This window comes from Bos grunniens, chromosome 8 (genome assembly GCF_055505025.1).
Source record: "Bos grunniens cultivar Pamir isolate PY7600 chromosome 8, Bosgru_T2T1.0, whole genome shotgun sequence".
Lineage (NCBI taxonomy): Eukaryota > Metazoa > Chordata > Mammalia > Artiodactyla > Bovidae > Bos > Bos grunniens.
This window is the reverse complement of record NC_141172.1, coordinates 72804799-72828824: the sequence shown is the minus strand read 5'-3', so window position 1 is coordinate 72828824 and position 24026 is coordinate 72804799. Positions and strand designations below refer to the sequence as shown.

At 41.1% G+C, this 24026-nt stretch overlaps 1 protein-coding gene across 4 annotated transcripts in view; it reads left to right on the top strand.

The window, feature by feature from the left end:
- The window catches only part of EBF2 (EBF transcription factor 2), a 224882-nt gene that overhangs the window by 181751 nt on the left and 19105 nt on the right, over positions 1–24026 (top strand). For 3 of the 4 annotated variants that reach the window (XM_086416508.1, XM_086416507.1, XM_086416506.1), the window contains 4 exons: positions 12574–12662; positions 14839–14904; positions 15548–15725; positions 17957–18142. In XM_086416508.1, coding sequence (XP_086272634.1) covers positions 12574–12662; positions 14839–14904; positions 15548–15725; positions 17957–18142 — 519 coding nt within the window. Of the gene's footprint in view, positions 1–998; positions 5610–12573; positions 12663–14838; positions 14905–15547; positions 15726–17956; positions 18143–24026 lie in introns of those variants that run through there. The other variant, XM_086416509.1, reaches the window with a different exon arrangement.

Genomic DNA, 24026 nt, shown 5'->3' with positions numbered 1-24026 from the left:
AAAGAATCTGTCTGTCAATGCAGGAGACACGGGTTCGATCCCTGGGTTGCGAAGATCCTCTGGCGAAGGAAATGGCAACCCACTCCAGTATTCTTGTCTGGAGAATCCCATGGACAGAGAGCCTGGTGGGCTCCAGTCCACAGGATCACAAAGAGTCAGACACGACTTAACGAGTAAACAACAGTAGACTTTTTTGCATGTGTTCTCTACTGTAGAAGGTGAACTCTTGAAAGACCCACCTTATCATGCCTTTAATATCTGAGTCTGGATTAGAAGTCAGGGTTTTTAGGTGACAGAGAAGGCCAGGGCAGCCAGAGAGCATGTGTGCTCTCTGCAAGTGGTTTGAAGGGAAATGAGTTTTCAAAGGAAGAGCCGATTGGGCCCAGCTGGCTCACGTGCAGGCCAAAGAACTGCTTCCCAAGGTGTGTGGTTGAATATGGAAGCTTCTGGCTATGGAGACACCTATAGAAACCAAACAATCCACGTCAACTCACCTCCTCCCCAAAACAATCCTTATCTTTTATTGGTTTGCCAAAAAGTTCTTCTGGGTTTTTCCATAAGATATCATGAAAAAATAGCTTGTGGAAAAACCTGAATGGACTTTTTGGCCAACCCAATACTGTAGCACAAACAAAGTATTTGATTACTCTGTTCATTATTTGGGAGCAGGTGTTACTCAACGAGAAAGTAGACAAGATCAGGAAGCAGTTGGGTGGAGAAACAAAAAGCCTAGGTTATTCCATGGCCCCCCCAAATCATACCCTGCACAGTCCCCTCCCTGGGGCTGGGCATGGGGTTCCACTGAGCCACACTGCACAGATGTGCACACTGGATTCAGATGTTAATAGCTCACCCACATCACATTTCTTTTTTTTCCCTATAGCATTATCCTGAAAAAAAAAATTCTCATTTAAGAAATGAATCTGATTTTTAGTTAAAAATACCCAATTCGGATATCAAAAACTGGCCTGAGTACAATTGTTCCCTGTTTGCACTAGAAACAGGTTGGATGAATAGCCCTCCTGGTAGCCTGCAGTTTTACTGAAGTTGCCTCCACCCCCATCGCCTATAAAATTTGGATCCATCATTTGGCTGAGCCTGAGGAATGATGTCTCCGTTGGAAACCCCAGAACAGGGGGCCGTTGTTTTGCTAGAGACGTCCCAGCCTCTTAATGGCCTGGTGCTCTCAGCTATAATATTCTAAATACATATTACAGAGAGCAGAGCATATTCATAACTGCTCCGTGGTGGCATTTAGATTTACCCTTGAAATTTATCTTTAATTTTTACAGTTGTCTCCTTAACCATGTATATTACTCCCTTCTTCAAACAATCTGTCTTGCTGCTGCAGTTTTTCTTGAAACCAAAGCGTAATTAAATATTAAATTAATATTTCATTTAAAATTAAATATCAGAGGCTTCCATCTAATCTTTCACTTGTGCACTGCTGGTTCTCACCTCGTGTTCTTGTTCCTATATCCACAAAGGCAGGTACCACTTCTTAATAATGTGTTCCTATATTATCTTTGTTCTTTTTTTTAACAATTGGTGACACTGAACCTTTGCTACATTGAAACAGATGGATATAGGGAGAGATTTCAGTGTAGCAAAAGTTAAAGACAATTCAACAGCCCATGGCTTCAACTCCACCCATCTCCACTTCTCGAAGAATTTCACTTTCACCAAATAAATAAATAATGGGCTTCCCAGGTGGGTCAGTGGTAAAGAATCTGCGTGCCAATGCAGGAGATGTAAGAGTTTGATCCCTGGGTCAGGAAGATCCCCTGGAGAAGCAAATGGCAACCTACTTAGGTATTCTTACCTGGGAAGTCCCAAGGACAAAGGAGCCTGGTGGGGCTACCGGCTATGGGGTCGCAAAGATTCAGACATGACTTAATGACTGAAGAACAGCAACAAATAAGTAATAGTCTTAGAATCATAATGCAAGAACTTACAAGGGGTCTGAGAAAACATTTAATCCAACTTTTTGTTTTTGCAGAGAGATAAACCAAAGTCCACCTGCCTTTGAAGGTGGTAGAGTTGGTCAAGGTTAGGAATTAAGGCAGATCCCAGACAAGGGACAGATTTTTCTCTATCACACCATCAAATGCTATGAAAAATTGACCTTGGGAGCAGATAGCCTTGAATGTTGGACACCTGAGGAGTAAGGTAGATGATAGATGAATAGACGAGAAAATTGGGAGGATTGGGAGCAAGAGAGAGAAACCAAAATCATAGCACAAACAAGGCAGACCTCACAGAAATAAATACACGTGTGCATGCGTGGGTAATCGCTTCAGCTGTGTCCATCTCTTTTTGACCCCATGGCCTGTAGCCCACCAGGCCCCTCTGTCCATGGGATTCTCCAGGTGAGAGTACTGGAGTGGGTTGCCATGCCCTCCTCCAGAGGATCTTCCTGACCCAGGAATCGAACTTGATTCTCTTATGTCTCCTGCACTGGCAGGCAGGTTCTTTACCACTAGCGCCACTTGGGAAGCCTCACAGGAATTAATGCATAAGATCAAAGCACTTTGAAGATATAGTCACTGGGGGAAGACCAGAACAGACTTCCTAAAGGGGGCTTGAAGGCAGGGGCTAGTTTGCATGCATGTAAATTTCCTCCCCAAGCAAGGGTTTTATGCCTTCCTGTCCTGTCAAAGGAGAGTTACTGTCTTAGATGAGCACCATATGGAGAGGTATTCTTTTTATTTTTTTTTTTAACTTTTAATTTTGTATTGGGGTATAGCTGATTCACAGTGTTCTAACAGTTTCAGGTGAACAGTAAAGGGACATAGTGATACATAATCATGAATCCATTCTCTCCCAAACCCCCCTCCCATCCAGGCTGCCCCATAACAGTGAACAGAGTTCCATGTGGTATCCAGTAGGTCCTTGTTGGTTATCCATAGAGAGAAGTTCCTCAAGCAGGTTTTCTCTTGTGCATGCATCTCAAAGTCCATTTTCTGATCTGGTACTTGCCTGGCAGCCACATTACATAGATTTGAGGTTTATTGAGCAAGATTCTTTTTCCATTGCTTTATTGAATTATTGGAGAAGGTTGAGATTTAGAGTCAGGGCTGGAAGAATCCTTTAATTCTATGGCCTGGACCCCTCAGGGGCCTGTAGGCTCTGTGATGAAAGTGAAGACCCTCTGCTGCAGATGGATACACACAGATGCAGACAGACAACTAGGCTCAGACTTTCTAGACTTTTGTCAGCCTCTTATTGGCCATCTGTAGGCTCCATGATGATCCTAGGTGCCAACTGAAGACTTACTAATGAAGAAAGCTGTAACTGAGATCAACATCCCAGAGTCGCAGCCTGACAGAGTACTCAGATCTCCTTGCCCCCTCATTTTACTTGTCTCCTCTCAAATTTCTGCAAGGGAACTTGATCAGCCCTTGCTATTGCCATCTTGGTGGTCAGTACTTTTACTGGTCAAAGGCAGAAATGACCACTTGCCTGCGAAGTCAATGCTGTCTTTGTTGAGGGTAGACCAGAATTCTAACCAGGAGTCCCCTTTCCATGTTGGCCATGGGAAGAACCTCTATTTCTGGGAAACTTAAGTAGAGGCAAAAACTGGGGTAAGTATTATCTGCTCTCCATGCCTCCTGTTAAGGAAAAAAACCAATCATATAGAATTTATCCATCTCACTAACCCTTTGGGAAAATTAATATTGAGCAACAGCCAGTTTTTTTTTTTTAAATGAGTGGTTCCCAGTAGATATTTTTAGTTAAATACTATTTACTTTATAAAGAAACCCTTCACACATTGCTTATGGTTTATATCTATTCATTGGGTCAAAGATATGTAAGCAACCTCATATATTATACCCGCAATCAAAATGAGAAATGACACATAAGATCCAGGCTCTCAGGAGAAACATTATGAAATCTCAAGGTATTGATGAAAGTTTTTCCAAGGCTGATCCAAATGGGATTTAGATTCTGTGGCAGTTGAAATGTGTATTATTAAACTCCTTAAGCAAACCCGGATGACTCCCAGTGGAGGATTAAGACATTCTATGTATAGCAAAGACGAAATTCTCATGTCTGAGTTTTCTCTATTGAATTCCCCCTTGATTAGCTTCTGTAATATTTAACTTCATGCCATGCCATAATTATTTAATAAAAGGTAAATATAAATTATATTTCAGTGGGGATTTGACCTTTTACCTTAATGTTAATGTTACCAAAGAAAGACATAGATAAATAGAGCCTATAGATCGAAGCCTATTTTTAATTTACTCTGTTTTTGCCTTGCCAGCTTTTCTCTGTGTCCCTCTCAGCCAAGAGGTTGGCAGGACTTCACACCACCCCCACACTCCATGTGGTAGCAGAGGCTGTAAATTCACACTGATGATGGCGGTTAATGATCTGTTGGCCCTTAGAGACAGTCTTGGGGCTGGTCTTGGGCACCTCATTAGTTAATTGAGGTTTACTTGGCTCGCAACAGGACTGAAAAGTCAGAGAACACCGAGGGAGGTGGGGAGCGGGAAAAGCTGGGACTCAAGGTGAGGCTGAAGTGATAGGATGCAAAACAGCTGGTCCAATGGGAAGTGAGTTTGGACCCAGAATAAAAACTGTTCAATGCAACCCTGATTTTTTTTTTTTTTTAAGATGTGGACCATTTTTAAAGTCTTTATTGAGTTTGTTACAATATTGTTTCTGGCTTTTTGGCCCAGAGGCATGTGGGATCTTAGTTCCCTGACCAGGGGTCGAACCCACACACCCTGCATTGGAAGGCATGGTCTTAACCACTGGACCACAAGGGAGGTTCCCAACCCTGAGGTTTTGAAGGCTGAACTCTTGAGGGATTGACTGATTTTTCTTCTTACACTTCGGTATTGACTAAAGAGTTTGGGCTTCATGATTTTTACTTCAAAATTTCACTAAAGTGGCATGCTGTGTGTGTGTTCACACACACATCCGTGTGATTATTCCCTGTCCATATAGATATACACGACAGTGTATTTCACCATCTTTCTCATCTTGGATACACACAGAACCCATCCATAGCATATGCCTAGGAAGTCTGGCAGGGGCCTCCAGAAAACACTCAACATGAGAAAGAGATGAGTATGTCTATTTTGCTTCATCAGCTTAAAATGTGAATTGCTAATTCCATGTGGTCAGGAGCACCTGCTGTTTCTGATGTAGATGAGGAGCCTGGACAAGTGGGCAGATGAGATAAACCAGACATCACCCTGGTGTCCTGGTAGTTTTCATCTAAGAGGGACAACAGTGGGTACAACTGTGTGATAAAGTTTACAAAAGAGAGGGCTTCCCTGGTGGCTCAGTGGTAAAGACCTTGCCTGCCAATGCAGGAGATGCAGGTTCAATTCCTGGTCCAGGAGGATCCCACACACCTCGGGGTAACTAAGCCTGTGTGCCACAGCTACTGAGCCTGTGCTCTAGAGCCTGGGAGCCACAACTACCGAAGCCCTCGTGCCCTCCAGCCTGTGCTCTGAAACAAGAGAAGTCACCACAATGAGAAGCCTGAGTACCACAACTGGAGAGTAGCCCCTGCTCGCCACAACTAGAGAAAAGCCCATGCAGCAACGAAGACCCAGCACAGCCAAAAATAAATAAATAAAGTTATATAAAAATAGAGTCTATGAAAGAGAAAGCATTCTGTGTGCTAATTAGAGCCCAGCTTTAGCAGATTACTCTGTGAGCAGCAGGAAGGACCTAGGAATAAGGATATTAGTGGCAGGCTGAGGATAGACCTCTAGGGCTTCTCTGAGAGGGGGCGAGAATTTGGTAACAATGAAGATGGGAGGGAAGGGACAAGGACAGTCATGGAGACAGTGGGGACCTTGGTTGGGGGTGGCTAGATTCTCTACCTTATGGGTTGTTCCCTTACTTTATGGTCAGCGTGGTGTAAGCATGCTGTTGTTAGCTGCTCAGTCATGTCTGACTCTTTGCGACCCCATGGACTGTAGCTCACCAGGTTACTCTGTCCTTGGAATTCTCCAGGCAAGAACACTGGAGAGGGTTGCCATTCCCTTCTCTAGGGGATCTTCCCAAGCCAGGGATCGAACCCGTGTCTCCTGTATTGGCAGGTGGATTCTTTACCACTAGCACCACCTTGGAGCTGCATTTAAAATAGGGATAAAATGCATGTTATAGGGTTGTAATGAGGATTAAATGAGCTAATATATGTAAAATGCATTAACATAATGCCTGTAACATAGTAAGCCTTCAGTACATTCTAACAGCTATCATAACAATTTTCATTGTTGAATATTATAGCCACTAAAAATCCTCTTATTAAAGAAAAAGTCTTCAGAAATTGCTGACATTATAGTGTTAAGCAGGGAAAAAACAGTTTATGGAATAATTCAATTACACCCACAGCTATTCTTACATGTGTTTCTGGGTGAGATGGTAATATGAGTGCGTATGTCTGTGCTCAGTTGCTTCGGTCGTGTCTGACTCTTTTGCAACCCTATGGACTGTAGCTCGCCAGGCTCCTCTGTTCATGGGATTCTCCAGGCACGAAAACTGGAGTGGGTTGCCATGCCCTCCTCCAGGGGGTCTTCTGGACCCAGGGATCAACCTGTGTCTCTGGTGTCTCCTGCATTGGCAGGCAGGTTCTTAACCACTAGTGCCACCTGGGAAGCCCCGGTAATATGAGTACAAGTGTTTAATTGGCCCCCATCCACAATTTATTGAAGGATATTTTCAAGAAAGCATAAAACTAAGGGAGACCTGGTATTTGTGTGTGAAGCTAAACTGGTCTCATCACAATGCTAGAGATTCTGTGTCCCTCTGCATGCAGGCAGGGTTGTGTTGGAGGATGTGACATTCTGCTCATGGGAACAGATGAGGCGAGCCAGGAAATCAGGGAGAACCCTGACAAAACCTCCCAGGTGCCCCCCTCAGAGTGAGGACAAGGGACACAGCACAAACTTGATCTAGAATTCAAAAAGAATACTCAAAAATTCTGTGTCCAGAGAAAGTGTCATTAATGTGTGAGGAAGACAGAAAGATATTCTCTTATTTCAAGGGCCCTGACAGAATTCGATTCTTATTCCTACTAAAATAACCTGACTTCTGGAGAACTGGATCAGTCAAGAATGGAAAAGTTATGGTTCCACAGGACCACTGGTTAACAGAAAAAGTGGTTAAACATACAGTATCTGAATTATTGTTAATATGAGGACATGGTTTAACAGAAATATGGAAATTAATGTCTAAAAGAGACAGATCATAGAAAATCTAGTAATAGGAATATTAGCTGAGGAGGATAAACCATTAACAAAAATGTAAAGGTAGGCAGAATGAGGTGGAGGAATTAAAGGTAAGCAACATTTTGTATATGTGGAGGGGCTCCATAGACTCAAGCAATTAGGAAAAGCAAAATATTTTCAGAGAAAGTCAGAGGTACTATTCTAAATTAAAATAGAGTGTTCATCTTCCTAGTCACTAGAGAAAATATATATACATTAAAAACCTATTAGACATACAAGGAGCATGTGGAAGGGTAAATTTATAGCAGCAATTATGTAGAAAATATGTTAAATAATATGATCAAAAAGATATATTAAATAATACATTTAAAGCATTTCCCATGGAACACAGACAAGACTAATATGAATTCACAAAAAAACTTAATAAATTCCAAAAGGCAGATATTCTATACACCACCTTTTTTAATCCAGTGCAATTAATTAGAATAAATAATTAACAATTTAATACTCAATCACCTAGAAATCTTAGGATATTCTCTTTGGAACTAAAGGAAGACAAAATTAGAAATAGGACTGTTCAGAAAGTGTAACAAAGTTGGTGTCGGTGGTGGGGTTACCGTGTGGAGAGTCATAAATAGGAGATTAGAAATTTTAAGCAAATACTATAATAAAATTTATGCTAAAACATTTAAAACCTTAATGAAATGCATGATTTCTTTTTAAAAAATAATTTTATGTATTATATTTTGTTTTTGGCTGTGCTGGGTCTTCATTGCTGCACGGGCTTTCTCTAGTTGCAGTGAGTGGGGGCTACTCTCTAGTTGAAGTGCGTGAACTTCTCATTGCAGTGGCTTCTCTTGTTGCAGAGGGTGGGCTCTAGGGCGTACAGGCTTCAGTGGCACAGGGGCTCAGTAGTTGCAGCTCCCAGGCTCCAGAGCACAGGCTCAATAGTTGTGGTGCACAGGCTTAGTTGCTCTGCAGCATGTGGGATCTTCCCAGATGAGGGATTGAACCTGTGCCTCTTGCATTGGCAGGTGGATTCTTTACCACTGAGCCACCAGGGAAGCCTGAAATGCATGACCTTTTGATGGCTGATGGCTATGTGGTGTCAGTAGCATGAGACTGCAGTATCTTGAATGGGAGGAGTCTATGAGCCATCCATGTGGACATTTCCAGCCAATACTTGGAAAAATAAGGCTGACTCTTGGGCAAGTTACCTGAACTGCAGATAAAGATTTGTGACAGGATGTAGCTTGACATGGGAATCATGTGGGCACTCATGAGGTTGCTGAGGAAGAAGGTATAGGCAAGCAGAAGACTGCCTTGGCCACAAGAAACATCAGCATTTCTTGTTGCCTTGGCAACAAGAAGCATCAGATGGACAGAGGAAGAGCAGTCCTCAAGGTAGGCTGAGACGGCATGACTAGAGTGGTAGGGTGAAACAGGGCAATGTGCATTCAGGAAAGTCAGTGAGTGGACATATTGCCAGCAGGAGAGTGGTGTCAAATGCTAACTTGAGTTTAAGGTAAGAATGGAAAAGTTCCTCTTGGTTTGGCTGCGATGTTATTGGTGACTTTGAAAAGAACAATTTCACTGGGGTTCTTTCTAACTTTTAGTCAAGAGATACTACCCATGCTATATAAATATTATAGTACATAGGATAAAATATAGAAAGCTTCTCAATTTATTTTTCAAAGTGGGTATAAAATAAAAATCAATCAGAAGCCAAATACACCATGTACAGTATCCCAGTTATTAATATGGGCACACAAATACCAGCAATAATAACAGTAACAGATGCTTGTTGAGGGCTCAGAATGTGCCAGGTGCCATTCTCAGTGATGTAATTGATTTCATCCCCACACCAGCAATCATAAGAAAATATTAATGAATTGCATTCAGAAATATACTGAGCAAATTATATACTGCATCCATGAGTTGCCATTTAATTGTGAAATATTGAGAAATATATTCTAAGGGGGGCTTCCCTGGTGGCTCAGAGGTTAAAGCGTCTGCCTGCAATGTGGGAGACCCAGGTTCGATCCCTGGGTTGGGAAGATCCCCTGGAGAAGGAAATGGCAACCCACTCCAATATTCTTGCCTGGAGAATCCCATGGAGGGAGGAGCCTGGAGATTTCATATGATTGTAATTTTCTAAAATTCTAAGAATTTCTGATAAAAGCCCTTATCAAAGCATGATAACTAAAGTGAAAATGTTAGTCACTTGGTCGTGTCCAACTCTTTGCAACTTCATGGACTATAGCTTGTCAAGCTCCTCTTGTCTGTGGAATTCTCTAGGCAAGAATACTGGAGTGGGTATCCATTCCCTTCTCCAGGAGATCTTCCCAACTCAGGGACTGAACCCAGTTCTCCTGCATTGCAGGCAGATTCTTTACTGTCTGAGCCACCAGGGAAGCCCATGATATATAATATTTATAAATAAATTAAAAAAATGATAACTAATATTTATCTCAAATATCCAATATCACATTTGGTATGGAAGTGTGTCATTCCCGTTTAAAGGGGGACAAAAAGCAAGAATATCCACTATCATCCTTTTTTCAGATACTTTTTGGGAAGTTTCAGCCAATACAAGGATGACATTAAGAGAACTAAATGGAATTAATATACTTATCAAAAGAAGACAAGCTGATCATGAAGTGTAGATGCTCTGAATGTTCAAGCCTAAGAATAAACTGGAAAAAAACACACTTGTCAGGGGTTACCATTGGTTACAATCTTTTATTGCAAAGAACTGTACTGGGAACATGATATACACTGTTTCATTTAATTTTGACAGCAAACCCATGAACTAGATTTTAAACAGAAGCTCACAGAAATTAATGGTAGAGCTGGATTCAAACCCAAGATCCACTTGACTCTAAAGCTGATTCTCTTAATGACTATACCATATACTGCCACACACTACCCTTCGCACGCTGCCTGTGCAGACACATAAAAACCAAAGTTTTTCTAGGTGCTAGTAAAACTCATAGAAAATGTGATGAGGGAGTAATCATATTCACAATAAAATCAACAGACAATGAAATACATAGCAAAAAAAAAAAAACTTGCTACCTAAATAGTGAGCAGTACACATTTTACTGGTAGACCTAAAGATTTCGTATATTTATAGTTATGTATACACAAATACCCCCTGACCCACGTGTGTGTGTATTTGCCAGATCTTGGAGCTGGGATGGTCTTTCTACCTGTAATACCTAAGAACAAATTTGGATATGTTATTGTAACATGGTGATAGAATGTTAAAAATATTAACATGTAAAGTGTTTTTACAAGTTAAAGAAGGCCTATTTCTCAAAAGAAATGAGTACAGAAAGTATTAATAAGCAGCTCATAAAAGAAGAAATCAAAATGTTCAGCAAGTATAAGAAAAAACTCTTCAATCTCACTGATGAATAAAGAAATAAGTTTAAATGACCACATGCCCTGCTGGAGGGAGTATAAATTTATATATTCTTCTAAGGAGTGACCTGACAGTATGTGTAAGTGGAAGTGAAGTCGCTCAGTCGTGTCCGACTCTTTGCGACCCCATGGACCGTGTAGCCTACCAGGCTCCTCTGTCCATGGGATTTTCCAGGCAATAGTACTGAAGTGGATTGCCAAGGCCTTAAATCTGAATCATAATTTTTGGTCTAGTAATTCTAGTTCTTGGAATTTTCCAATTGATATAATCAAAGTTATGCACAAAGGATAATTATTGCTCTGATTTTTATAATAGTGAGAAATTAGGACCATGTTAAATACCAAACATTAGGAAGCCATTTAAATAAATTACAGACCATGTCATGGAAAAAATATGCACGAATTTTAAATAATGTTATAAAAGAATATTTAATAACCTGGGGAAAAGTTTGATATATTGTTAAATGAATAAAAAGTAGGTTATGTAACAGTGTGAATAGTATGTCTCTGAATAATTTTTAGTATGTGTGTGTGTTTAAATCTTGGAGGATATATACAAAAATGTTAACCCGATCATCTCTAAAATTATGAGATTATGGATGATGTTATTTTTCCTTCTATATTTAAAAATTTTAATAATTTCTTTAAAGAAAAAGTGTTGCTTTGAGAATTCAAATGATAGCAACAAATATTCATAGAACATATATGCAAAAAGGAAGATTAAAAAGAAAATACACCCTCTTGTGTTTACTGCTGCCTAATGGAAGTGGAGGTGATTATTATTTTATCCTTTCTATCTTTTTCCTTTACTTTGATCACATATTAATTTTAAAACCATAAAATTTAAGCAACCAAACTTTTAAAAAGTAAAGAAAGAGAGGAAGAAAGACAAAGGATAAAGGAATCAGTCCCCCAAAACTCTTTAGCATAGTAGAAGTGCTGAAATAAGTCCTTCATTCATTCATTCACTGTCTCACTCATTTCACAATTGCTGACAGTAAGTGCCAGCTATGTGCCAGGCACTGTCTCTAACAATGAGAACACAGGAGCAAAGTACGTGTGAGTTCTGCTCTTATGGAACTTGCAGTATCTGATGGAGCCTGACATGAAGTGAATGTACGTGTAACAAAATGTAATTGAAAATTCTGGAATCATATTATGCATAAGAACAGAGTTTTGTAAACTCACAAAAGATTTATAGATGTATAAATATAAATATTTAAGAACATAATTAAGAAAAAGTGATATTTAGGGGAAGAATTACTAGATGATGAGACATTGGGGAAAAGGCAAGGAGGGAAGAAAGGAAAGGCATGCTGCTGCTGCTAAGTCGCTTCAGTCGTGTCCGACTCTGTGCGACCCCATACGTGGCAGCCCACCAGGCTCCCCCATCCCTGGGATTCTCCAGGCAAGAACACTGGAGTGGGTTGTCATTTCCTTCTCCAATGTATGAAAGTGAAAAGTGAAAGTGAAGTTGCTCAGTCGTGTCCGACTCTAGCGACCCCATCGACTGCAGCCTACCAGGCTCCTCCATCCATGGGATTTTTCCAGGCAAAAGTACTGGAGTGGGGTGCCATTGCATGGAAAGGTATTAATACTTTATTGTCTTCAGAAGAAACTGGGATGGGATATGATTGATTGTGTAATGTTTCTGAGTAGTTGAGAGTGAGCAAAGAATGATAAGTGTGTGCACTGAAGGCAGAAATGATAAAGTAATTATAATAATCTTGACATTTGAGACATCATTCTAATGACCAAATTACTATTAATTCTAAACTTATAAATGTGAATTAACCAATGTCAATAGCAAAAATCCTTAGTTGATTGAAACAACTGTGTCAATTCTTAGAAAGATAATATCAGAACCTTTCTATTATACATAGCAGACTTAACCAGATACCTTGCTCTATGGCCAGTTTACATCCTCAAGAAGAGGACTTTTGTTTTTCAGCATTAAATGAACCCACCATAGACTATGGCTTTCAGAGACTGCAGAAGGTCATCCCAAGACATCCTGGAGATCCTGAGAGATTAGCTAAGGTAATACACTTTGGAAAATGACATGTGAAAACCTTCTTGTAAAATTTCAGTAAACTTAGATAAACCTAGAGACTTAGGTCTCTTTAAAATTAAGTTAGGCATCCCTTGTCCGACATACAAACTTTCAGTTCTAAGATGAGTGATTTCTGGGGATCTAATGTACATCATGGTAACTATAGTTAATAATCCTATATTGTATACTTGAATAGGTCTTAACAATTATCACCACAAAATGAAAACAAAAAAGGTAATTACTGTGAAGGGGATGGAGGTGGTAACTAACATTATTGTAGTAATCATTTCACAGTATACATGTGGCTCAAATCATCATGCTTTGTAGTATCAACTTACACATGTTGTATGTCAATAATATCTCAAAAAAAGCTGGGGGAATCAGTAAATAAAGGAGCATATAATTTCTGGAGGTGTATACTCTATAAATATTATAATATTACTATATAATGTTTTTTACAAGAGAAACTACACTTTCAACGTCCAATATAGTAACTCCCAGCTTGCTGGGCTGTTGGGCCTATAAGATGAAGCTAGTCCAAATTGAGATGTACTATAAAACATGCACCAGATTGAAAAGACTTAGTATGAAAAAAAAAGAATACAATCTGTCTCATTAATTACATGTTGAAATGATAATATTTTGCATGTATTGGGTTAAATAAAATATAATAAAAATTAAATTAGGCCTTGAAATTGGGCTAAGCTTGAGGTACAAGATGCTCATAAAATATCTACTAACTATGGAATATGTTATGATGAATCTCTGAGCAAATACAAAATCTGAAAATTTGGACCTGTGAGTATTCAACTTATAAAACACTGCCAACTTCATGAAAAATAAATAATTGAAAAATTGTCTGAAAGTGTAAGTTCCAATTCATTTTTATTTAAATGTAATTTTATTTACCCATTATTACAGGGACATATTAATCCACAATCAAGTATTCACTGAGGGCCCAGTACATACACAGATATTCATGGAAGTGAAAAACACCCATATATTAACAAATTTCTATAAAATGAAGATATCATGTATGAAACGAGATGCCAGTCCAGGTTCAATGCACGATACTGGATGCTTGGGGCTAGTGCACTGGGACGACCCAGAGGGATGGTATGGGGAGGGAGGAGGGAGGAGGGTTCAGGATGGGGAGCACATGTATACCTGTGATGGATTCATTTTGATATTTGGCAAAACTAATACAATTATGTAAAGTTTAAAAATAAAATAAAATTAAAAAAATAATAAAAATAAAATTGAAAAAAAATGTATCCCTTTTAAATCAACTTGCTCACAAAAATTCTATTGTATATCTGGCCCATTATTTTCACTTTCTTTATTTAAAATCACATCAGTTTATTAGGTATTGATTAATGAGAAATTATGAAGTTTCAACATTTACATTTGCCCTTAAAGCACAAACATTACAAAATTCCATCTTCTCTTTTCTGTAGTGAGTGAAATTCAAGTACTGCAGTTGCTGCTCCATTGCACCTTTATTTTCCTCTCAGAAAAATCCCCAGCCCCCCCATTAAATTAGATGATATCTGGAAAGTAGGTTAATAGCAATTTAAAAGGCTATTAAAAACAGGAGGTGGAAAAGACACAATGAGAGGAAAGGGATTACTGATTACTAATTCTCTCTGGTTAAAGTGAACAGGGGGAAATATTATTGAAAGAATTCATCTTTATTAGAGTAAAATTTTGCAGAAGGCATTGCCAAGATCATTTCAGGACTCTGGACAACTCCTTGGCAAGTGGTTTGACTCAGGCCAGTCAATCAATTTGAGAATATTTGGTTAATTAGAGTACCAGATTTTTTTTAATGGAATAGTCTGAAAGTAGTTTTTAATGGAACTCCCATGACATTACTAATGTTAACCGACTCCACACTTAATCTGGTTGTTTTGTGTCTTGGTAGCCCAGCTCTTTATGGAGCCTTTTCAGTGAGATGAATTTCATGCAGATACATATTTATAGAGGAGTTTATATGTGTTATTATTTATTTTCTACCTGTCAAAGTGAATAGAAGACATCATGGCTAGTGACTTACATTTTAGTGGGATACCTGGACTTTTGATTTTTGTAGGTAATTTTCCTTTGTGTTGGCCAATTGAGGTTTTACCTTTGCTGATACCCAGCTTTCTTTTCTTTTTCCAGGAAATGCTATTGAAAAGAGCGGCAGATCTGGTGGAGGCGCTCTATGGAACACCACACAATAACCAGGTTAGAAGTTCACATCTCACACTCTCTTGAGATTGATTCTTTTCTTTTCTTTTTTTTTTTTAATTCAAGTATACTGATCCTGGGCTGGGAAGATCCCCTGGAAAAGGGAAGGGCTACCCACTCCAGTATTCTCGCCTAGAGAATTCCATGGACAGAAGAGCCTGGCGGGTTGCAAAGAGTTGTAAAGAGTCAGATGCAACTGAGCAACTCGCTTTTTCCACATAGTTTATGTAGTTGATTAAGTCCAATTCCTCACTTGATAGTTCAAATGGGAAAGAATCCACCTGCCGGTGCAGGAGACACGGGAGACATGGGTTCGATCCCTGGGTGGTGAAGATCCCCTGGAGGAGAGTATGGCAACCCACTCCAGTATTCTTGCCTGGGAAATCCCTTGACAGAGGAGCCTGGTGGGCTACAGTCCATGGGGTCAGAAAGAGCTGGGCACAACTGAACACACACCTGCCAGCACAGCTGATTTACAATGTTGTGTTAGTTTTAGGTGTGCAGAAGAGTGATTCAGGTATACACACACATATATATCTTTTTTCAGATTATTTTTCCTTCCAGATTATTATAAAATATTGAGTATAGTTTGACTCCTGTTGCTCAATACAAACACTCACCTCCACCTGCCATTTTGTAGGACATCATTTTGAAGCGAGCCGCGGACATCGCTGAAGCCCTCTACAGTGTCCCCAGGAATCCCAGCCAGATCCCAGCTCTCTCCAGCTCCCCGGCTCACAGTGGCATGATGGGCATCAATTCCTATGGCAGCCAGCTCGGGGTCAGCATCTCAGAGTCAACACAGGGAAACAATCAAGGTACTGCCTTTCTCAGACTCAAAATACAAACATCTTATGCATTTAAAAGATTGGCTCTGCTGGAGTTGAAAGAAGTGAATGTTTGATTCTTATGTCATGAAAAGAGTGTGTCCTACTCACAACCAGACAAATCAAAATGATTGCCTGAGGAAACCCAGAAAAAATGCTCCATCAAAGTGATTCAAAGTACCAGAGAGGGTGCAACTCTCTCTCTGAGCCCGCCTGTGTGTCTATCCATACTTGTTTTCCTCCTAATAAACACTTTACTTGTCTCACGACTCAAAAAAAAAAGAAAATGTGTCCCAGATAAGCAATGCAGTAATTGGATTATCTCAACATTAGATGTATTGTTAGAGTTTCAGCTTTTTAAGTACCAGGTAGAATACTTCAATGGAAATATTTAAAGATACGATGAAGTATTATGAATTTAGAAGAGTTTAGGCTTACTGCAGCCAGATATACAGGTATTATTTGAATAAAATGTACACTTCTGTTATTGTAATCATCAAAATGAATAATGGAAAGAAGCAGAGTTATTGCCATTATTGTTACCTGCACCCAGATTACTAGTACCAAGGGTGGGTGGCTTATATTTGTTTGGTAACCTCTGTTTGTATATTATCTCATATATGAATATATACAAATGTATGCAAATAAATGGGAAACTCAGGTGGCTCAGTGGTAAAGAATCCGCCTGCCAATGTAGGAGATGTAGGAGATGCAGGTTCGACCCCTGGGTTGGGAAAGATCCCCTGGAGGAGGAAATGGCAACCAACTCCAGTATTTTTGCCTGGGAAATTCCATGGAAAAAGGAGCCTGGAAGCTTCAGTCCACGGGGTCACAAAGAGTCAGACACAACTTAGTGGCTGAGCACACACATACATAGATACAAATATATATAGACAGCAACACAGCTAACTGTGCTTTCATATGTAAAACATATTGTGTACAGATTTTAGTCACTGAGATTGATTTCATTAAGGTGCTACATTTATCATAAGTCATTTTTTAAAAGGAGTAAATGTTTCTGCTGATATCCCTAACTTTGGGATCATTTTACTTCTAATTTTATTCATCCATTACAAGGGAATTCCTCACTCTCATGCCCAGGGCAAGTTCTTCTTACAGAAATATGGGTGGGACATTATTACCTTTTGTCCCCCCAAATTTGTGTCATTTCTTTAATACCTTTAGAGGCAGTTATCCAACATGGGTTAGTTCAGGCTAGATTAGGTGATGTCTGCTAGGGTTTCAGAAATATGGGGAGAAGCAATTCCGCTTATGGACTGGCTCTCCCTTGCATTCCATTGCTGATGCTTCCAAGTCTTTGGACAGCCCATTTAGATGAACTTGTCAATGCATTTTGAAAACACACCCCACCTCACCCAACAGGGCACAGTAACAACTTCAAACTTCTATAGCTGTGATCAGTAGAATGCTAGTGGCCCTTGCGATGTTACTAGAACTCCTTTCCTTACCACACCCAGAAAAGATGCTCTGGTGCGTGAAATTTGGGAAACACTAGGTTAGCAAAGTTAAACCAGTTTATTTATTCTCTGTTGTTGCTCAGTCCCTAAGTCATAGCCAACTCTTTGTAACCCCATGGACTGCAGCACAACAGGCTCTCTATTCTTCACTGTCTCCTGGAGTTTGCTCAAATTCATGTCCATTGAGTTGGTGATGCTATCTAACCGTCTCATCTCTCCCACCCCCATCTCCTTTTGCCTTCAATCTTTCCAAGCATCAGAGTCTTTTCCAATGAGTCAGTTCTTTGCATCAGGTGGCCTAATTATTGGAGCTTCAGTACCATATATGAATCTTCAATGAATGGCCACCGTATGCACCATCTTCCAAGCTTCATTTGACCAGAGAATGCTTTTCTCAGTGACACCCATCAAGTATCTCAGGGGGCTTTAGTGTTACATGAGATATGATTTGGGAGATGTCACTGCACACTGCCCCTTAGTCAACCACTCCTTAGTGTGAGTTGGAGATGTTGACTGCAAATGGGAAAGAGGAGGAAGGTTTTGTGCAGAATGGGGAAGAGATAGGAAGGTATGACAAGTCTGAAGACAAACTGCAGACTTCCCCCTGCAGCCCACAGTCAGCCTGGTGGAATTCTACAGACTGGGAGCTTTGTGCACCTACGCTGCCATATTTGGTCTCTGCTGTGTGTGTGAGTGCGCCTGCGCGTCCAGGCTCATTTATCTGGGCTTTTCTTTGTTGTCCAGGATACATCCGCAACACGAGCAGCATCTCTCCACGGGGCTATTCTTCCAGCTCCACCCCCCAGCAGTCTAACTACAGCACCTCCAGTAACAGCATGAATGGCTACAGCAACGTCCCCATGGCCAACCTGGGTGTTCCAGGGTCACCGGGATTTCTCAACGGCTCCCCCACCGGCTCCCCTTATGGAAGTAAGTGCCTTGTTCCTCAGGCCAGCTCTCCCTGCCTCTCTGTCCCTGGGTTTTACTGTCTAGCCTTTTAAGAGACAGTAGCATATCTGCATTTTAGACTCACGGAGGCGTGGTCCAATTTCCTGATGAAACATCCTTCCTGCCATTTGTACGTCTCCTTTAGTGGACTTGGGCTTATTGGTTTGTGCTGTGCTATGTCGCTAAGTCGCTTCAGTCATATCTCTTTGTGATCCCATGGACTGTAGCCCACCAGGCTCCTCTGTCCATGGGATTCTCTAGGCAAGAATACTAGAGTGGGTTGCCATGCTCTCTTCCAGAGGATCTTCCCAACCCAAGGATTGAACCTGCGTCTCCTGCTTTGGCAGAGGGTTCTCTACCACTAGCACCACTTACTCAAAGCCTTTCAAGAGAAAGAAAAGGAGTGAAACTATTTATTCCCTTTTTACAGAGGAGCAATAGATGTGATTTGTGTGGATGGGAATGAGGAATTAAGACTCCATTTCAGTTAACATGCTGTATGCTTTTTTAAAAAATTTTATATATATATATATATTTTTTTTTTAATTTAAATTTATTTAATTGGAGGCTAGTTACTTTACAATATTGTATTGGTTTTGCCACACATCAACATGAATCCACCACGGGTATACATGTGTTCCCCATCCTGAACCCCTTCCCCGCTCCCTCCCTGTACCATCCCTCCAGGTCATCCCAGTGCACCAGCCCCAAGGATCCTGTATCGAACCTGTATACTTTTAAAAAATTTATTTGGCCATGCTAGGTCTTCGTTGTGGCACACAAGATCTTCAGTTCCTTGACCAGGGGTCATTGAACCTGGGCCCCCTCCACTGGGGCCGTGGAGTCTTAGCCACTGGACCACCAGGGAAGTCCTTCTTCCTTAGGCACTTTCAGATATAGTGTTTTATTTAATCTTCACAAGAACTCTCTGAGGTCAGTATTACTTTCTTGTCATCGGCAAGGAAGTTTAGGTACCCAACAGTTAACTGACTTACCCAAGATCACATAGCTAGGATATAGCAGGGCAAGAATCTGGACAGAGCAGATAGCTTCAGTTTTTCTGTGTAACACATCATCTCCCTTCTCACTTTGCTACATGGCTCTTACCTCCCTTATGTACCTCCAGAGAGATGGAACTTGACTGCTGGTGACTGTGAAATATATGGAGGCAGAAGCTCTTAGTCCTAATCTGTGAATTAACTGCAAGCTAGATGTACTGTGTGCATGCTAAGTTGCTTCAGTCGTGTCCAACTCTTGGTGACCCCATGGACTGGAGCCCACCAGGCTTCTCTGTCTGTGGGATTCTCCAGGCAAGAACACTGGAGTGGGTTGCCATGTTCTCCCTCTAGGGGATCTTCCTGACCCAGGGATCGAACTTGTGGTTTTTACATCTCCGGCATTGGCAGGCAGGTTCTTTACCACTAGTGCCACCTGGGAAGCCTAAGATGTTCTAGGAAGTTATGAAAACTCATTTGCATGGCACCGGGGGCCAAACTGGGGCCTTGTAGAATCATCCCAGGAGGCTGAGAGAAGATGCTTTTCATACCCCAGATAGGGACCACTTCAGGGCAGAGGATAAGCCGTCCTGTAGAGTCTGAAGATTGAGTGGTGTGTCCGTGAAATGCCACAGCTGATTGCAAGGCTCTCCTGAGAGTCCTCTGTGCAGCTCTCTCTGCTGAGAGTTCTAGTGCAGCTCAGGACATAACGTGCTCAGGTCTGGAGGCCACCGCTCTTAGTTTTAAGGCCTCTGGTTCCCTGCGGACACCCGCCTAGGAGGTATTTCTGGATTATCTGTTTGATTCATTACACTCAGCACTCTGCTCTGTGTGGTGAAGATACAGTAACAAGTCGCAGAGGTAGCAGAGGTTGGTTCTTCCAGGACAACGAAACTCTTGTTATTGTAGATGTTACTGAAAGACTGTGTGGGGGAGTCTGGCTGCTCACCTCTCAGAAGCCAATAAACAGCCCAGGTTGGTGGAAAGGAAAATTTGCTTTATTTCAGATGCCGGCAACCAGATGGGGTTGGGGGAGGGTGGCACACGTCTGTCCAAAGGCTGACTCCACCACCCCTCCTCCCACTGGGAAGCATTGGGTCAAGAGCATTTATAGACAGAAGGTGGGCAGGGTCGGGGGACAAGACTAAACCTAGAAACAGTAGTCAGCTCTGACAAGTCAGCTTCAGATTGGTCCATGGTGGTCTGACCAGCATCATCTTGGTTGTTTCAGGTACAGTTAATCTTTACTTCTAGGGTCCATTTGTTCCCATTTCTCTGTGGCCAGTTATCAGAATTGTGGCAGTGCATGTCCTGGGTACAGTCCAGTCATCACATAGTAAACTTCTCCACCTGGTGTTTCAGTATCTTTAAGACAGTTCACAGGATAGGGCTCAGAATATTATCTATGGCCCTTGAGAAAGAACTGAAAGTCCTTGACTATGCTTAATGACTACATTATTATTATTTAGTGTTCTCTATTTTCCTTTGTTTCCACATTTCTCTGATTAAACTTATTCTTTGATTAAAGTTTTCCACAGTCAAAAAGGCAGGCAGAGGACATGGAGTGGAAGGGCCGTTTCACAGACATGCGTTCTGCGTTGTGACCTGTCAGATGGTCCAGGTCAGTTAGATCAGAGGGACTGAGGAAAACAAATGGTTCTTTGCTTCATTTATTTCCTTGCTTGTTTTTACCTTCTCTTGTTCCAAAAATGTATGGGGGGAATATTAATAGTCATATGAGCAGTATGAAAGTATAAAATGGAAACTAGAAGAAACGGATAGAAGAAAAAAAACATGGATAGGAAAATTAGATGAATCCAAGGGTTAGTGTGGATGCCTTTGGGTCTGTTCAAGGGAGTCATTAACTTGGTTCAGAGGCTTACAACAGCGGTCCCCAACTTTTTTGGCACGAGGGACTAGTTTCTTAGAAGACAATTTTTCCATGGACTGGGGGGGGGGGGGCCAGGGAATGGTTTCGGGTTGATCCAAGCACATTATACTTATCGTGGACTTTATTTCTATCTTGCAGCAATCTCAGGATATTCCACTTTGATTTTAGGGTTAGGGTTCACACTCCTATGAGAGTCTAATGCCGCCACTGCTCTGACAGGAGGCAGAGCTCAGGTGGTAAGGCAAGCGATGGGGAGCGGTTGTAAATACAGAGAAGCTTTGCTCCCTTGCTGTTGCTCATCTCCTGCTGTGCAGCCCAGTTCCTAACAGGCCATGGACCAGTACTGGTCCTGGGGATTAGGGACCCCTGGCTAACAAGATGGTAAGGCAAAGAGAGAAACACTATTTGTTATAAAATTCTATGTCCACACATTAGTAGTAATAGTAGTAGTCAAAGCTCAGGAGAAACTTGATTTTTCAGTGGCTGAGACCTTGGAGAGATTCTCCCATGCATCCATGTGGAGAGTGGACCCCATGTGCAGAAGGGACCACATCTTAATAGCCCCTACGAGGGATGCAAGGGCAGAAGAACCACTGTGTAAATAACGTCCCATGATAACGGTCACAACAATACAAGTAATTTACAATTACATTCAACCTTACAGCCTAACAAGCATGCTCACACATGAGTCCAGTCAGATCTTCACAATAACCTTATGAAAGGGGCTTCCCAAGTGGTGCTAGTGGTAAAGAATCCACCTGCAATGCAGGAGATGCAAGAGACATGGGTTTGATCCCTGGGTTGGGAAGATCCCCTGGCAGAGGACATGGCAACCCACTCCAGTATTCTTACCTGGAGAATCCCATGGACAGTGGAACCTAGTGGGCTACAGTCCATAGGGTTGCAAAGAATCAGACACAATTGAAGTGACTGAGCATTCACACATGGATATAATAATTTATTATGTGTATATAATTAAAATATTTATATAATTATATTCATTAATATAATTTACTTTACTAGTATCATCATCATTTTTCCTTCTAAGATATGAAGGGTTATTAACTGACTTACTCAAGGGCTCATGGCCAATAAACAGTAAAAAATGGGGCTAGAACATGTGTCATCAGATCCAGGATATCATGTTTTTAAATTATTCAATCATATTAAAGATATTTCATGTATTTATAGCATACTATTGAGCTGAGCCATAGGAAACTATCTCTTTTTGATGTCCCAAAATGTGCAATTTCATTATGGTCATACATTTATGAATAAAATGTGTATGTTAGGTTGAACTATGTGAAACTGTCATTTTTGTAGATCAAAAATAGTTAATATAGGGACTTTCCTGGTGGCCCAGTGGTTAAGACTGTGTGCTCCCAATGCAGGGATCATGGGTTCAATCCATGGTAAGGGAACTAAGATCCCACATGCACATGGCATGCCCCCCCCCCAAAAAAAAAGGTTAATATAACAATGTAGGGTTAAGTGTGGTAATGAGGGAGGGAGAAAGAGGAAAGTAAGACAGGAAGGGGTGGGTGGGGTGTGGATGGACAGAGAGACAGTGAATGGATGAATAAAATTGCCCATCAGATGTTGATGGTATGATGTTTCTTACTAGATAATTCATTCAATAGGAAGGGACCCTTCCCATCCCAGCCAGTGACCACTTCGTCCACTGTCCTTTCTTGATCACTCAATCCCACTGCTACAAGAAAACAGTAACACCCCAAGTCTTCAAATCACCCATTAAAACAAGAGAGCATCCACAAATAGGAAGGCTCCCTGCCCAAAGGAAGGGAAACACATTAGATAAGGTCCTCTTGTATTTCCTACTGGGTCTGTGAGACCCCTTTCACCTTCCTTTTTTGAGGGAAGGTCTGAAGGAATTGCAGACGTGGAATGGGATTCCAAACAATGCATTCTATTACAATAAAATTCCATTCTGTGAAAAAACTGAATACCCCATGGAGTCCATTACAATAGCACATGACCTGTATTTCTACCCACCTAAGTCTCAAATTCTCTGGGAAATACAAAAAAGAAAATAAAAGGCTCAGGGGATACCATTTCATCAGTTCAGTTGCTTATGTCTGAAAACACCCTTCTCTGATTTTTCATTTTATTTTTTAAACTAGTCTGATGTGGCCAGGGTGTGCCATGGAGCAATCACTTGCCAGAGACGTTAAAAAAGAAATAAAGTCAAGCCTCTTGGTCAAGTTGACTTGCTTTTGTGGCCAATGCAGCGTATCAAAACCCTGCATCTTCACTGCTTTTGCTCTCACACCACTTCAAAAATGGCCAAACAGATGTTTTTTCAATTTCACATACAAACTTCACTTCCTGGCGGTAGTGGTGTGTGCCAAGTTCCAGCTCAGTGCAAGTTTTTATGGCTGAATTCTAAACCCCTGACAATAGGGGGTTATAATGAAATGCTGACAGACCCCTTCACGCCAACAAATGCAATGGCTCGATGCAAAGAAGGATGTGTGCCCAGTGAGTTCCAGCTGGAACCGTGTGAGCCAATCAATCCTAAGAAGCAGAAAAGTGGTTTTTCCTGAACTCCCCATGTTCACAAGAGATTTCTGGGCCAGAAGTACTGGCCTTTCCTTTGGTCTCTATCCGCAGAGAGAGGTGTCCAGAGAAATTTTCAAGTATGCATGATCAACTTTCCTAAAACGGTACATACTGGTGTCCCCAAAGATGTTCTACTCAGCAAGCTTGCAACTCCCAAGGGAACCACTTCTTCCAAAGTTGAATAGTTACCAAGTGGTGCCAAGTTTGAAACAGAATCCATACAGACAGAATCCAACCTGTCCACAGGGATTCTTTTTTTAAAAAAAATTATTTATTTTTAATTGGAGGATAAATTGCTTTACAATTTCGTGTTGGTTTCTGCCATACATCAACATGAATCAGCCATCAGTATATACATGTCCCCTTCCCTCTTGAAACTCCTTCCCAAGTCTCACCCCAT